The sequence below is a fragment of the Lepisosteus platostomus genome, chromosome 14 (assembly GCF_059453375.1).
Source record: "Lepisosteus platostomus isolate fLepPlt1 chromosome 14, fLepPlt1.hap1, whole genome shotgun sequence".
Taxonomy (NCBI): Eukaryota; Metazoa; Chordata; class Actinopteri; order Semionotiformes; family Lepisosteidae; genus Lepisosteus; species Lepisosteus platostomus.
Genome location: NC_142624.1, coordinates 15,298,291 through 15,315,461, shown reverse-complemented (window position 1 = coordinate 15,315,461; position 17,171 = coordinate 15,298,291). Strand labels below are relative to the sequence as shown.

At 36.8% G+C, this 17,171-nt stretch overlaps 1 protein-coding gene across 4 annotated transcripts in view; it reads right to left on the bottom strand.

Moving 5' to 3' along the window:
• The window catches only part of ahr2 (aryl hydrocarbon receptor 2), a 171,935-nt gene that overhangs the window by 34,350 nt on the left and 120,414 nt on the right, over window positions 1-17,171 (bottom strand). For 2 of the 4 annotated variants that reach the window (XM_088607196.1, XM_088607197.1), the window contains one exon: window positions 7,842-7,931. The exons of the other annotated variants lie outside the window; for them this stretch is intronic. In XM_088607196.1, coding sequence (XP_088463322.1) covers window positions 7,842-7,931 — 90 coding nt within the window. The remainder of the gene's footprint in view (window positions 1-7,841; window positions 7,932-17,171) is intronic. 4 annotated transcript variants of the gene reach the window in all.

The window sequence follows — 17,171 nt, the reverse complement described above, 5'->3', positions numbered from 1 at the left end:
TTATATAGAATAAGTGATTTATGAGCAATCTAATTTCTTGTTCGTTTAAAACAGTGAAATGTCAGCTGCAAAAGATCGCACCAGAAACAGCACTCTCTCTGCCTGTCATAGACGTTCAGGAAAGGCTGAATGAAGTCATGTCAAGTACAATAATTCGGTGATCAATAATAACAGTTGTAGGACAGTATATAAGGAGGATAAGGATTTTGGAGTTGACTCGAAATCTGATAGGTAACCAGTGCAAGGACTTGAAAACAGGTGTAATGCATCCCTGATAGGATTCTTGCTGTCATATTCTGAACATATTGAAGATTGCTCAGTGTGGATTTAATTTCCCCAGTGAACAGGATGTGCATTTATTAATTCTAGAAAAAAAGCCTTTCTTGATTTCTCTAGTTCTTAGTTTCTCTAGTTCCCTTTAAAATAAACTATTATTCCACAATGCAGAGTATTACATGGCCAGTATTTACACATGATATTTGTGATTTAAAGAAATTAACACAAGCAGCTTTTGGAGATTTAAGTGTTGGCTGAGTTATTGCAGGATAAAAGACTAAGATAAAAGAAAGCTGAGGAATACACTTATAACAAGAACACTTCCTAATGGGGTTAGGCATACTTTTGATGAAGATGATGAAGTTAACAGATATCACACATATGGAGAAAAACCATGTAACCCAGAGAGAACATGTAAACCCCACACACACAGGATGGCAGGAATTGAACCTAGGACCCCAGTGCTGCAAGATAGCAATGCTAACCACTTTGCCACCATTATAAATGGATGGATATCTTAGTTATCTTTCTAGTTCACAGGTTTGCATGCATAATTTAATTTTGAAAGCCACTGAGACATCAGGTACTACTGTTGTATTTATGAAAAAGAAACAAAACAAAAAACATACTAACAACTGTGCCATCCTACTCCTTAGTTAATACATTTTATTATTCATAAACAGTTAACATTGTTAGCAAAATATTTTGAATTATATTTAACCCTATTTTTTCTTTAGTTTTGTATTTAACTTATTATATGATAGTCAGACTTAATGTATATTTGAACAATGAAAATATATTTTTACAAGATTTTACATTAAGCACTTAAAATTAATATGGTTAATAATAGTAAACTGTAACATGCTGTAACAAGATCGGTTAAACTGCGAAGAAAATGCTTTCAGAGAAAATGTTTCAGGTGTGATGAACATAGATCTCCAATGCAATTTCAACCAAACCTGTTCCCACACACCCTGCCCCCACTACCATTAGAATATACACAAAGCACTCAAATCTTTCGAGCTAATGATCAGGTGACCCGAGAGAGAGCGAGAGAAACACCAAGGGGTGCGGAACCAGGGAACTATTTACATGGAAAACGGGCGATCTCCCCAGACTGTCCGCCCGTTTCACTGTTACCTGGATACCTCTTTATTTAGAACTCACTAACACTGGTTTTTAGTTTAGAAGGATTCAAGTAGGGTTTTAGATGAAAGGCAGCGACCTTAATCAAGCCCAAATCATAATTGAACCCATTCAGAGCCTACATTACATTTTAGCGTTTCATTCTGAGCAGAAGACCCTCACACCTGAAGAGTGCTGGCTGTGACGAATTAAACCGGTTTTACAGGTTTCAATCACAGACCATGTGACATGGGAGTCAGGAAACTAACACACAGCGCCACCGGATTTGATAACGCTATAAAAACACTATAAAATAATGTGACTTGGCACAGAACAAGTTTACAGCACAGTACAATAATAAATGCTGACCATGACTTTAGAAGCATAAATTGCCTTACACTCAATTTAAACACAAGTTGTCTTTAGCCCTCTAAGCTGGTTCATACAGAAATGTAGAGATCCAGGCTCAGAACACACAGCTTCATTAGCGAATACATATGCAGGACAACTAGAGAAGACGTTTCACAGAGGATGGATTTTTAGAAACATCCCATCAGTGACATCACTGAAGTCAACTCCTAGGTACTGTAACTGTCGTGTGGATAGTTTCACAAGAATCAGACAAAGGTTTAAGCATCGCTTGTTCTAGATAAAACTGCAAAAAAAAAAACAACAACCAATAATGTACTTCTTTGCGGCTCTGTTTGCCCAAATCATATATTCACAACGTGAAATCTAGAAAATAATATTACGTAACCAAAATCCGCAATATGGAAACAGAACCTGTGTAATTGTTGATAGATGATGTACTCGTAACATTTTTTCAAGACGAACTACAACATTTAAAAAATGACTTGTATGTACTTGATATCTCTAATCAATCCACGGGTCCCAGCACAAAACGAAACTAAAACGCATACCGTTTCGCGCTTCTTATTAGTTGCTCAAAAGTAATTTGACCGTATGAAATGCATAATATAAACCTAGAAACATATACGTGAGCAGTACTTAAGCACTGTAGTATCGGTGTTAAGACATACCTCTCAAATACTGTAAATCAAGTTAAAAATATCTCAAGACCGATTCTGGTCATAATGAAACCATGTTTCGTGTATGTTTTCTTTTTCATCTTGAAATAACTCATTTCTAAATACCTTTTTCAGTGTTAACATCTTGCAGCAACTCTGCAACAAAATATACACTCTGACAGTTCATCCTGCTACCAACATTAAATAAAACAAATCTTAAGATTTCTATATTTATGTCTTTATTTAGTGGTTTCATTAGTGACAAAGGCTAAACGTTCTTGGAAAAATGTATTTTATGTGTTACGGAAAAAACTGACTTGCTTTAACAAAATATGTTTACAAATCCTTTCACCTGGCATTTTCGTAGTTAGAAATTATGGAACGCTCTGTTAAAAGCAAGGGAGTTTTTATGTCCGTTGCAGTTCTTTTGCAACATGAATATAATTATATCGTTATTAATTTCTTGAGATACGCGATTCCATATTATATTCCCTTTTAATCAAATTCTAAAAGTATGCGTGTTGACTCCGGTATCGCGTTAGTTAAAGACTTCGATGCTTAAAATGTTTAGGGAGAAATGGAATACTGGTGTGTATGTTTTCTTTAAAGTACCGAGACCAGCCATATACTGTATGTTTATGTTCCAAAATATATATCGTTTATGGCCTTCACACGCGTTGCAGTATGCTCCTATTCTTTTTATGCTCAGCTACTAAGATTTCCCTTAAGTGGTAAAATTAGATATGAATATTCAATACTTAAACGGGCACAGTTAAGACATTAAATATACATATACATACTGTATACAGTACAGTTTGCATACGGTAATATGTTTATGTTACGCGATTAAAAATTAAATAAATAAAAATGAAAAGTCCAGCACCAGCTAGATTCGAACACACAACCTACCAGTTGGTAGTCACACACCTAGACCAGTAGGCTACAAGACAGCTCGCATGAACAGGCAGGCGAAACAGCCCTACACAGCTCTGTCGCAGCACACAAATTCTTTAGATACGCGATTCCATATTATATTAGCAGAAAAGCTTAAAACTACCACTTTTTCACACGCTATTTCACATGCTAGTTAAATACTTCGATGCTTAAAATAGTTAGGGAGAAATGGAATACCGGTGTGTATTTTTCCTTTAAAGTGCCGATTCCTGGAATCTGACTGGCTGACACCCTTCTGAAGTGGTTCCATAAAATCTGGTATACGGAAAAGAAAGCGTTGATAAATACAAGTGTCTTTTAATACACTCTTTGCTGTGCTCTTGAGGATCCTTGTGATATTTTAAGCTCTAGTTGAATGATAGGTGTCGCATTTTAAATCATTTTCATAGTTAGAAATTATGAAATGCCCTGTTAAAAGCAAGGAAGTTTTTATGCCCGTTGAAGTAAAACAAAATGCCTGACAAAGTATGGCTTGGACAGATTCCAAGTGCTTGTACAAATGTGCTAAAGAAATTATACTTTGAGTATACAGCTTGTCCAAAGTCATCCATTATTAATACTATTAGTAATATCTTCAGTAAAGGCTTTGATGCATAAATATTTCTGATAAAGGTAGGTTGTGTACTTTTGTCCAACTGAGCAATCTTGCTTTCATAAAATATACCAACATTTTAATGACTGATGATTAACATGCTGTAATACAGAGTTCAAAATTAAAGGCTCAAATGCTGTACATGAGAGGTTAAGCTCCCCCTGGCGGTTTTACAAGGCGACGCCGGATAGTTAGTCACGTGACACATGTGAACTGCGTGATACCGTGACATGCCCACCGGGGTATGCCGCGAAATACCTCACTCATTTTGAATGGCTGCATCTGTACTGTACACTTGTCACATGAGTGCCTTGGTGGCATGATAGGTTAAGTGACTGATTTATAAGGTTGAGTGTTCAAACCCAGCTGTCGCCATCAGTTTTCTTTTAACAAACATTTCTTTGAAAAACTAAAATAGCAATTATTATTGGCATTATACTGACATTTTTTATGTTTCTAAAGACATTGCTTAGACATTGCACGACTTGAAAAGCTATAAAAACAGGTTTTAATAGTTAATAACCACTTTTTATGCGCGAAACACGGGTGATTTTCTTCCTCCTGATCAGCTTAGAAATCCGTGTACGCTGTAAGGTTTTAACTTCTTAATTAAACGTTTAAAATACACAGTTCAAATAGAAAAAAATCATATTCTGTTGTCTTCCTGGTATGTAGAACAGATCAGCAGGTCTTCTTTTCCCCAATCAGATGCTCACCACAATTCACACTCAACCACATCACAGATCTGCTACACACATACGCCTCAGGACGGTGACGTCACTGCCTTTCATATGAATCCTTTCATATGGAAACATTTTGACACTGCCCTTAACAATCTTAGGAAGATCATCACAAAACAAGCCCGTTAGCCTGGTATTTGCCTAAAACAATCACGCCCGAGAATGTGAAGTAGCATTAACTAGCAAAGGTGTTTCACAGACGTAGGCATAGAACGTAATTCAGGCTTTATGAAATCTAATAATTAATAACCCTAATTAATCTAATCCCAGGTGTGAGTTCATAATGCCTGAATTACGTACAATGCCTACATCTGCGAAACACCTGATCATCTACTCTAAAGATTTCAGTGCTTTGTGTATATTCTAATCGCAGTGGGGGCAGGGTGTGTGGGGACAGATTTGGTTAAAATTGCATTGGGGATCTGTGTTCTTCACACCCGAAACATTTTCTCTGAAAGCGTTTTCTTCCCAGTTTAGCCGATCTTTTGCTGCCTATGCATGCTTACACAGCTCCCTAGGAAAATTATCACACTTGACTGGGAAAGCTTTAGAGAACTTAACATTTTTATTATCAACAAATTGTAAAAACGACGTTTACATTGGCGTTATTAATTTTTCACTTGAGTGTATTAAGGAGTGTCAGCCGCGTCAGCCTGCAACGTTTCGGCTGTGAATCCTTCTTCAGGTGTGAGGGTCTTCAGCTCAAAATGAAACGCTTGGAGTTTGTAATGTAGGGCACTCTGAACGAGCTAAACGTTAATGCAGGATAAATGTATTTCCCAGAAGGTATACTGATTCTCATGGAAGCCTGTTTCCGCCAGGGAGTAAAAAAAAAGTGCTATGGTATTCTCTCTGATGCAGTGCAGTTAAAAAAATATCTCTGATGCTGTTCCTAAATTAATATCGTTTATGACCATCAGACGCTTTATGCTCCTTTTCTTTTTTCCAGTGGTTGAACAGGGAGAGGCATTTCATGATGTACTTTTCACTGATGAAACAACAGTGGCTCTGGAACAGTTTACAACCATACCGTTTTATAAAAACAAGCAAAACCCAAAACAAACATGTATGCCATACGGCGCACGCATTACTGAAGCTAAAAGTTTAGCCTTTGTCACTAATGTAACCACTAAATAAAGATAAAAATATAGAAACCCCTACATTACACACTGTATATGGCTGGTATTGGTATTTTAAAGAAAAAATAAACACCAGTATTCCACTTTCTCCCTAAACATTTTAAGCATCAAAGTCTTACATGTGGTTATTTTGGAAACGTTTGTACGTGCTCCTTCTGACCATGTTAGTGTTTACTGTTACTGACCATATTAAGTTTAAGAGCCTGCGGGCACTTTTCCTGTCTGTGGGGAGGGTGGGGGGGTGTATTGTCTTTCATTAGACGGTTAGTCTATTGTACTCTGAGAATGTAGAGTGGGTGTAAAGTGCCCGCGGTCATTTAATTAGTATTAAAATTCGCATTGATTCCCTTGCGAAGATATGGACATAAAAATATTTGTGTGTGGTCAAAACAATGGCATAAAAACAACAAAGTGAAGGCTGTGAAAACATTCACAATATACTTTATACACAAAGCAAGTGTTCTCACAACTCTAGGAGGTTTCGTGAAAATGCTACAGGCATGCCAAAATCATTTTTGAACTTCAAGTTGACTTTATCCCGGTTTTCATTTTCAGATTGTGAATCAAAAAAGGCATTTAATTAAACATGCGTTTGCGATTTTAATCAATTGCTGTATTGATTGAAACACACATTCTGTACAGATACAGTACAATCACATTCTCCTGTCTTCCCATGGTGTAAAACGAATTAGCAGGTGATTGAGATAACAATGCATCGCCCACTGAGTGGAATGTTCTCATTTGTTCTCAAGTGTAAAAAGAGATGATAATTCTTAATAATTCCGTGTCGCATTAACTAACTCTTCAGTTTATTATGCCAGACAGTACAGTATATAATTATATAGTTATTTATTTGTTTAGATACGCGATTCCATATTATATTCCCTGTTAATCAAATTCTGAAAGTATGCGTTTGTTTAAGCCAATAACGAGCGAATTCAGAAAAGGTTAAAAGACTATCACTTTTCACAAAGTATATAATCTTAATATTTTCAGAAGGAGCACGTAAAAACGTTTCTGGAATAACAACATGTAAGACATTGATGCTTAAAATGTTTAGGGAGAAATGGAATACTGGTGTGTATTTTTTCTTTAAACTACCAAGACTAGCAATATACAGTGCAGTTGACATAATATGTTTATGTTCCTAAATTAATATAGTTTATGAGCATGTGAAAGGCATGGTGAATCGGAGATTCTCAAGACTTACTTTGTATGATTGGAAACAAATACGTGATCGGATCAACTAAATGCTGTGGTGTTAATTTTTGTCAATGAAAAAATAAAGTATTTTCGTTTGCAAAGACGATTACAAAGAATGTGGACCAGGGTAATACTTTGAGTTTACAGCTTGTCCAAGGTCATTCATTATTAATACTATTAGTAATGTCTTCAGTAAAGACTTTGATGCATACAATATTTCTGCATAATTAAAATATTTATGATAAAGGTGGTAGGTTGTGTACTTTTGTCCAACTGAGCAATCTTGCTTTCATAAAATATACCAATTTTATAATGTATAATGATTAAAATGCTGTAATACACAGTTTAAATTTAAAAGTCTAAAGAGTATACAACTTAAATTCTTAATTGAATAAAGATTGTCCCTCAGCAGTGATCAGTATTAAAAACCGGATGTTTTCTGGTGACAGCTCAAATGCTTTACAGGAGAGGTTAAATTTTATTGGCTCCACCTGCCGGTTTTACAAGGCGATTCTGGATACTATTAACATAATCTAATTTGCATGCGGTATACTGCGGCACGCCCACCGTGTTATACTGCAACATACCCCGCTTGTTTTGAATGGCTGCACCTTTCTTCACAAACTTTTAAAGAAGAAAAATATTAATATAGTTGAGCTTTAAAGAATAAATTACTTGTTGAATTATACACTATAATGTTGTTGTGCAGTATGTTAAAGTCTTTATCATTTCTATTTTCATATATGACAAAAAATGGTACCTCAAATGTTTACATGGTACTGACCTGATGGAAGCCAAGATAGTCCTGTATGGTAGGTGATGCATAGAACACATATCCTTCAGCTGTGACAACCAAGACAAATCCATTCAGAGCCTAAAAATAAAAACAGGTATAGCATGTCAGTCAGCTGTGTCAGTTGGAATGTGATAACAGCACTAGCCTATTTGGCTTTTGAAAATATATCAACTTAGAAAAAATCACATTAATTTACTTATTAGCAACACTGACAATGATGATTCCTTTTTTGATTAGTATTGTTTAATACCACCCACTATTATGTTTTCTGCTTCAAATGCTTAAATCCTAATTCTTATGCAAAAGTGTTGTTAATGCTTGCCTCCAGGCAAGCAACAAGCCCAAGGTAGGATACACCCTGGACAGGACACCAGTCCATTGCAGGGTAGATAGACACAAACAGAAGCATGCACACACTCACTGTCACGACCGACATCCCTCCCTAGAGGGGGCTCCACTACTACCGTTCTTGTTTCTGTGATTAAGCTTCCCAGGTGTACCTTTTTAGGTTTATTATTTAAAGACTAGATCCTCCAGTCCTCGAGGCTTATCATTAGGGTAAGGATGTCACGAGGCTTGCCTGGCACCAGGAAACCCTACGTCTGTCTCCTGAGGTCATCCCCGACAGCTCCCGCTTCCTGAGCCCGGGGTCTGGAGGATCTCGCCCCGTCACCCTTGGACCTCCATGTTTTGTCTCTCTGTGTGTTCCCCCCTCCCGGGGATTTTAACCTTTCTCGCTGATGGACTCTCGGACTGTGCCCTGACCTGCCTTTGGACCCGTTTGGATTTGGATGCAGTTCTTTGTCTTCCCCGTTCACTGTCTCACGGATTGTCACTATTATTTTGTGCACTATTAAACCCCTGTGTGTTCCCTTTCACCACGCCTCCTGTTTTCTCCAGCTCTTACCGCATCGCATAGGGTTTACTACAAGATCTGACACGGATCTCAGTCCGTGTTCGTGACACTCACACAAGGGCCCAATTTTCCAGGAAGCCAGTTAACCCACGAGCATGTCTATAGACTATGGGAGGAAACCAGAGCACTCAGAGGAAATCCATGTGAACCTGGCAAGAACATACAGGTTCTACATCATACAGGGTGCCTGGTCCAGAACTGAACCCAGGGCACCTGCACTATGAGACAGCAATGCCAACCACTGCACTTCTGTGCCACCTCTGGTACCAGTACTTGTACAGATGCAGCCATTCAAAGTTCGCAGTACAAACCGGTACCGCATGCATCTACCCACAAACCACCGCGGCATACTGCAGTAAGTGATTGGCTGACCAAAATGACAGACAGGGGCACTCGTGGTGCATTGGTCAGTAGTGAATAGATGTAATCATTTAATCACTTTACTATGCACGTTTTAATCTGCTTAGTATTGAATATTTATATGGAATTTTACCATATAAGGGAAATTTTAGTAGCTGGGCATAAAAAGAATAGAAGCATAATGCATCTGAAGGTCAAAAACGATATTAATTTAGGAACATATTATGTAAACTGTATATTGCTGGTATTGGTATTTTAAAGAAAAAACACACACCAGTATTCCATTTCTCCCTAAACATTTTAAGCATCAAAGTCTTACATGTGGTTATTTCGGTAACGTTTTTAGGTGCTCCTTCTGACCATATTACTGTACGTTTATATACTTTGTAAAAACTGATCGTTTTAAACTTATCTGCGAATATGCTTGTTATTGGATTAAACAAAAGTATACTTTTATAATTGGATGAATAGGGAATATGGATTTGCGTATCTAAATAAATTAATAATGGTATAAGTATATTCATATACTGTTTCACAAACAGTAGTATAAGTATAAGTATTGATGTGTGTATGGCTGTTTCAGTGGATGTCATATGACTTGCCTTGGTGGTGTGATAGCTTAAGTGAATGATTTATAACCCTGAGATCAGGTGTTCAAACCCAGCTGTCACCATGAGTTTTCTTTTAACAAATAAACATTTCTTTGAAAAACTAAAATAGCAAATATTATTGGCATTATATTGACATTTTTTATATTTCTAAATATCACAACATGTTCATACTGTATGTACACAGCGGTACAGCAGGGTGTAAGGCGCAAATCCGGAGTCGGAAAGCCCTACATTAATGTTGTGCATTTGCCTGGCACTGTGCGGTTTTCATCTCTCTCTCTCTGCGGGAGTGCTGGCTGTGCCGAATTAAACCGGTTTCACAGGTATTTTCAAAGTAGAATAGGGCGAGTCTTCCAATGAAAGACACTCCTACTTCCCCCACGGACACGTTTTCTTAGAAAAACAGATTCACAATGCGAAGCTGTCACTCTTCTGTGTAAAAAAATCAGTTTGAACACCATGTGTGCTGTTTTTAAGACGCTGCTGAGAAAAGTATAGGAATTTTCCTGCTGTCAGCAGTATTGTGTATATAGTTGACCCTTACCTGAATGAAAACAGGACATAAAGAAAGGGTTTCAGAAATCAAACAAAGCTTTATTCCCGTGCTTACAGTCTGGGTAATTGGAGGCTACGCTGTTATGCTTCTTATGGTGATATACGGGTTTTTCGCACAAAGCCATATTGAGCAGTATTTCTCACGGTGTGAATGTGTGTACACAGCAGTCCCCCCGGGTTCCAGTTTGTGCGTAATTACGCAACGATGAAAAACCGGAGGTTTAAAAAAAGAGAATTAGCTCACTGATAGTTTTATGTGGAAGCTGTGAACATTTTCACAAATCGTGGTCTTTAAAATGCATTTGATTTGAAGGCTTTCTTTGTTTCCCTTGCGAAGATATGAACAAAAAAATATTTGAGCGTGGTCAAACAAATGGCTTAAAAACGACATAGTGAAGGCTGTGAAAACAGTCACAATGTACTTTGTACACACAGCAAGTGTTTTCGTAACTCTAGGACAGTGGTTCTCAAACTGTGGTATGCATACCAGCAGTGGTACGCTGAGCGCCGCCAGCTGGTACGCCATATGATCCATAGAACTTTGTTGTGTGCGCTTAAAAATCGGGACGGTTTTCATATTTTCTATTTTAAAACGTGTCAAATACGCATGCTACGTACTGCGATACAGTGCGCGCTAATACTTCAGTGGACACAAGAGATACTCTTTAATTCTATACCACAATATAGGAATGCATGCTACGGACGAAGTGACCAATAGTTTTTTTTTAATACAATCTCCAGCAAATAGGGAGGTAGGAGAATGTGCGTGATTTTGGAACAATGCCAATGTTGTAAACACAGGAATGCATAGAAATATGTGCTTCTAACGCTTGTAATCTTGTGAGCACAGGAAAGCATGATAGATAACAGAAAAATATTTAAGAACTGTTCTAAGTTAATTTGAGAAAAATACACAGAGCGTCTCTGCGTTTCGCTCCCATACGCATTAAATAAAAACTTAAATACGGAAATAAAAACGGAAACGGGGAAAAATGCAAGCTTGCGGATTGCTAAAGCAGGTAAGCTCCACACTATTTTTGAAGAACCTTATTTACCGTTGGCAAAAGAGCTGACACGTATTATGTGTGGAGAAAAAGCTTCTAAACAGCTCGACCTGCTGCCCCCCTGAAAGACATGGTCATTCATAGAATTAATGAAATTATATCAAAAGTACGCTGATAGAGCGCGTTAAGATGAGCAGAGGTTTTTCACTGCAATTAGCTGAGTCTGTAGTCAATTTGGCCAATTCACTTGTTTACGTTAGATACGAGTTTGAGGGTCTGTCCCATGAGGACTTTCTGTTATGTAAGCCGCTACCAACTGAAGCTACAGGAGAGCACATATTTCAGCTTCTGAATGAATTTTTCAAAGAGAATGGCATCGACTGGATAAAATGTGTCGGAGTTTGTACAGATGGTGCTAGAGCGATGACAAGCCGACATAGCGGTGTAGTTGCACGAATTAAAGAGGTTGCTCCAGAAATTAATGGACGCATTGCAACATTCACCGCGAAAGCTTTGTCATCAAGAAAATGTCTGATGATTTAAAATCTGTTAGACTCTGTTGTGAATTGTATCAAGGCTCGAAAAATGAATTCACATCTGCTTTGCTCGACTAAACAGGCTCACCCCTCTCACTGATATGGTGCTTTTTTATTATTTTTATTTGTTGTTGTTCCTGTTTTTTTCTGTAAAACGCTTTGAGAAGCCACATTTAAAGGCGCTATATCAAAGTTTATTATTATAATATTTATTATATGTATGTGTGAGTGTGTGCACGCACACTCATGTTGGTCATTGAGAATTTCTGGGGTTCCTATGAGATGATGACTTGTAGGTGGTACTTGGATGCTTTGTTTGGATTAGGGGTGGTACTTGGTCCAAAAAGTTTGAGAACCACTGCTCTAGGAGGTTTTGTGAAAAAGCTACAGGTGTGCCGGAATAATTTTTTAACTTCAAGCTAACTTTACCCCAGTGAAGGCACCACATTGTAATCTCAATCACCTGCTAATTCGTTTTACACCATGGGAAGACAGGAGAATGTGATTGTACTGTATCTGTACAGAATGTGTGTTGTGTTTTCAAAATTAAAGTGTTTCAAATGTATAATTAAAAATTAAAAAAAACTTGCAGCTTACTCAATGATTCTAAGTTGATCACGAGGAAGTATATTGTATGTCTAATGATCTTATTGATACTTAAGAGTTGTTAAACTGGTTTTTATTTTTAGGCACAGCCAGCCGGCCCGAACCACACAGACACCAGCTAGCCTGTTAGAGCGCCAAAATTCACACTCAACCACATCACAGATAAGTCCCAGTGTATGAGATATTGCTGTTTGATCTTTGATCTGAGCTTTAATAGAGAGCTTATCTCTATTAATATAACTATCAAGTGGTATTAAATGCAACTTTTTTGTATAAATGACACTTTTCTAAAATTTATTTAAAAAATAAAAATGATTACACTCTAATCTTTCCACGTTTGATCCCATGAGGAAGTAGAATACGCTCCTGCTTTGTTAAACAATGGTATGAAAAATAAATCTCAATAGTGAGAAAGCTATGCTTAAAGTGAATTAAGGGACTCAGAATGAGAAGATAACGATTTACATTGCATTGTCAGATTGTGAATCAATAAAAGCATTTAATCAAACGTGTTTGCGATTTTAATCAAAACGAGGAAAAAGGGGTGAGACCATTAGACATGCAATACAATTCCTCGTGATCACCTTAGAATCGTTGAGTAAGCTGCAAGTTTTATTTTATACATAGCATTCAGAAATACAATCAAGAATAGTTTTGTGGTGTATGCATAGATGAAACTTTTCTAAAATGTATAACAAAATTAAAGATTTAAAATCTGTAATCTGTAATCTTCCCACGTGTATTGTAATTAGAAAGTACAATTTGTTCCTGCTTTGTCTAACGATGGTATGAAAAAAGAAACGATGATAATTAAGGGACTTAGAAGTCAAAGAAAATGATTTATGTTGTTTAATTTTTTTTAAGTTGTGAACGCAGACGTAATTGGCGCTTTACAGCCACTGTGCAATACTGTGCTACCTCCCCCTCTGACACAGCACAGTATTATAGCCTCTGATTGGGAAAAAAAGACCTGCTGATCTGTTCTACATACCAGGAAGACAACAGAATATGATTTTTTCTATTCGAAACGTGTGTTGTTTTTATGAAATTCGTGTATTTTAAACATTTAATTAAGAAGTAAAAACCTTATCACACCACCAAGGCAAGTCATCTGACAAGTACTGAAACAGCAATAAACATATCAATGGAAAGTCTTATACTACTGTTCGTGTAACAGTACATAAATATAGTTATACCGGTATTAATTTAATTAGATACGTGAATCCATATTATATTCCCTATTAATCCAATTCTAAAAGTATGCTTTTGTTTTTGTTCACAGAAAAGGTTAAAACGATCACTTTTCACAAAGTATATAAACGTTCAATAATATGGTCAGAAGGAGCAGGTAAAAATGTTTAGAAATAACCACATGTAAGACTTTGATGCTTAAAATGTTTAGGGAAAAATGGAATACTGGTGTGTGTTTTTTCTTTAAAATACCAATACCAGCAATATACAGTTTACATAATATGTTTATGTCCCTAAATTAATATCGTTTATGATCTTCAGATGCGTTATGCTCCTATTCTTTTTATGCTTAGCTACTAAAATTTCCCTTATATGGTAAAATTCCATATAAATATTCAAATGTGCACAGTAAAAAAGGTTAAATGATTACATCTTTTCACTACCGACCAATGCACCACGAGTGCCCCTGTCAGCCATTTTAGCCAGTCAATCACATATCGCGGTACGCTGTGGTGGTTTGTGGGTAGATGCATGCGGTATGGGTTTGTACCGCAAACTTTGAATGGCTGGATCTATATATTATAATCGAAAATGACAAAGTAGTGTTAAGAAGACCACTGAAACTATAATAATGTATCTGATCATTATTAACAGTATTAATTTGTTAATAATAATAATTTCAAACTTCTTGTATCTTTTTCCAAGTCATTTGTTTTCTCCAGTTTTCATAACTTTAACTTTCTTACAACGCCTATTTAGGAGACACTATGTTTCCGACGTCTATAACTTTGCGAAAAATGACAGAGCCTTCAAACGACTGGCATTTTAAAGATCTTGATTTGTGAACATTTTCACAGCTTTTATTTAAACAATATCTAACACCTGGTTGCATTTTTAGATACCCTAGTTTGAATAAAGCAGATCCCAGGTGTAACCGAGTTCATAACGCGAGAATACATTATGCTACATTTTTTAAGCATCAGTCAAAACGTTCTGAAGTCTCTCAACAATGTAAAAAATGTAACATAATATTGTATGGTAACTGCTTACGTACTCCCTGGGGTATGAGTACCCCCAATTGGGAATCACTGGTTTATAAGATTTTACTCTGTGCCCATCTTTAGAGCATTTTGAGAAATGTTGCAAGGCAGATGTTTTATCAATAGCGGGTTTTAGTCTCTGGGTTTACTGGGGACATATCGATGTTAAACTGAGGAAGGAATACAACCCCCACACCCCAGACAGACAAAGGTGATAAAGATGATAAAAATCTATTCAAAAGGGTGCAGTGTGTTAAGACAAACTCTAACAGAGCCGCTTTTGAAAGCAAGTTGACTTTCTGCTCAATTACATGAGAACTACAGTACAGTCAGATAGATTTTAAAATCTTTAAGCAACATTAGCTGTTTGTCAAATTCACCTACTTTGTGCAGTACATGACTTCTGAAAAGGTACCTTTTTCCCTCGTGCAAACTCAAAGATTTGGACAATATGCCTCAGGGACTCATTCAAAATGAACCCCCCCCCCGTCTGCTGGGTCCCACCTCCCACCATTCCACACACACACACAAATCCCATGAAGTCAGATCCAAAGATATATAGAAACAGTAGCGCACACAGCAATGAATGACAGTGTGTTCATCTACTGTCTAAATATACTGTAAATACAGTATGATACCGTATGGTTTTAAAGCCACTACAGTAGAGTATGTGTGAAATATTTTTCCTAATCAGAATTTAAAGTTAAATTTCTTGTTGTTTAAATTTTTTTAAACAACATATAGATTTTCTTAATGCAGAGGTAAACCTGAAAGAGGCACATTGCATTCGCAACAAACTATTTTTACACAAATACAGATGCAGCCATTCAAAATGGGTGGGGTATTTCGCGGCATACCCCGGTGGGCGTGTCGCAGTATCACGCAGTATCACGCGGTTAATCGCGTCATTTGACGTCATGCTGGAAAGTATCCGGCATCACCTTGTAAAACCGCCAGGGGGAGCTTAACCTCTCATGTACAACATTTGAGCTTTTAAATTTGAACTGTGTATTACAGCATGTTAATCATCAGTCATTAAAATGTTGGTATATTTTATGAAAGCAAGATTGCTCAGCTGTACAAAAGTACACAACTTACCTTTATCAGAAATATTTATGCATCAAAGCCTTTACCGAAGATATTCCTAATAGTATTAATAATGAATGACTTTGGACAAGCTGTATACTCAAAGTATAATTTCTTTAGCACATTTGTACAAGCACTTGAAATCTGTCCAAGCCATACTTTGTCAGGCATTTTGTTTTAACAGGGCGTTTCATTATTTCTAACTACGAAAATGATTTGAAATGCGACACTTATCATTCAACTAGAGCTCAAAATATCACAAGGATCCTCAAGAGCACAGCAAAGACTGTATTAAAAGATACTTGTATGAGATACATGAGAATCCAGGCTTTTTTATCAACACTTTCTTTTCCGTATACCAGATATTATGGAACCACTTCAGAAGGGTGTCAGCCAGTCAGATTCCAGGAATCGGTACTTTAAAGGAAAAATACACACCGGTATTCCATTTCTCCCTAAACATTTTAAGCATCGAAGTATTTAACTAACATGTGAAATAGCGTGTGAAAAAGTGGTAGTTTTAAGCTTTTCTGCTAATATGATATGGAATTGCGTATCTAAAGAAATTAATAACGATATGATTATATTTGTGTACTGCGACAGGGCTGTGTAGCGCTGTTTCGCCTCTCTCTTCATGTGACTTCCCTTGTAGCCCATTGGTCTACGTGCATGATTACCAACTCACAGGTTGTGTGTTCAAACCAGCTGGTGCTGGACTCTTCTTTTAACAAACATTTCTTCGAAAAAATAGAATAGCAATATTATGGACAATCAATTGACTTTTATATTTCAAAATATCACAACATGATCGATTCTAAGTCATTTTTGATAACAATGAATAGTCACCTTCTTCCCTTCTGACAATGGTCCCTGCTTCTGCTTCCTGCTTCTATTGTGTGTGTGTGTGTGGGGGGGGGGGATCCCTTCAGATCTCCCTTCAGATTTGAAAGGTTATTAATCATATCTTCGGTGTCACATCTTACCAGCGCAGCTGATCTTTTGCTGCCTGGGTGGGTCAGCTATCACAAAGCTTTAGAGAACCTAACATTTCTATTATCAACAAATTGTAGATTTGTAATAGAGTAAATTTTTATAGAGAAATGGAGGCTGGACAGTATGCGTTACAATATAAACATTTATATTGATTTAAATCGTGTTTTGATTTAAATCGCAAGCGCGTGTTTAATTATATGTGTTTTTTAATCATAATCAAACTAATGCAACATAAATTGATACAGTATCTTTGTCTTCTAAGTATCTTAATAAACTTTCAGCATAGCTTTCTACCCGTTTAGATTTATTTTTCTTGGGATTTTGGGATCAAACGTGGAAGGATTAGATTGTAATTAGATTGTTTTTATTTTTCAAATATGTTTTAGAAAAGTGTAATCTATACCTGCCCAGACTGTACGC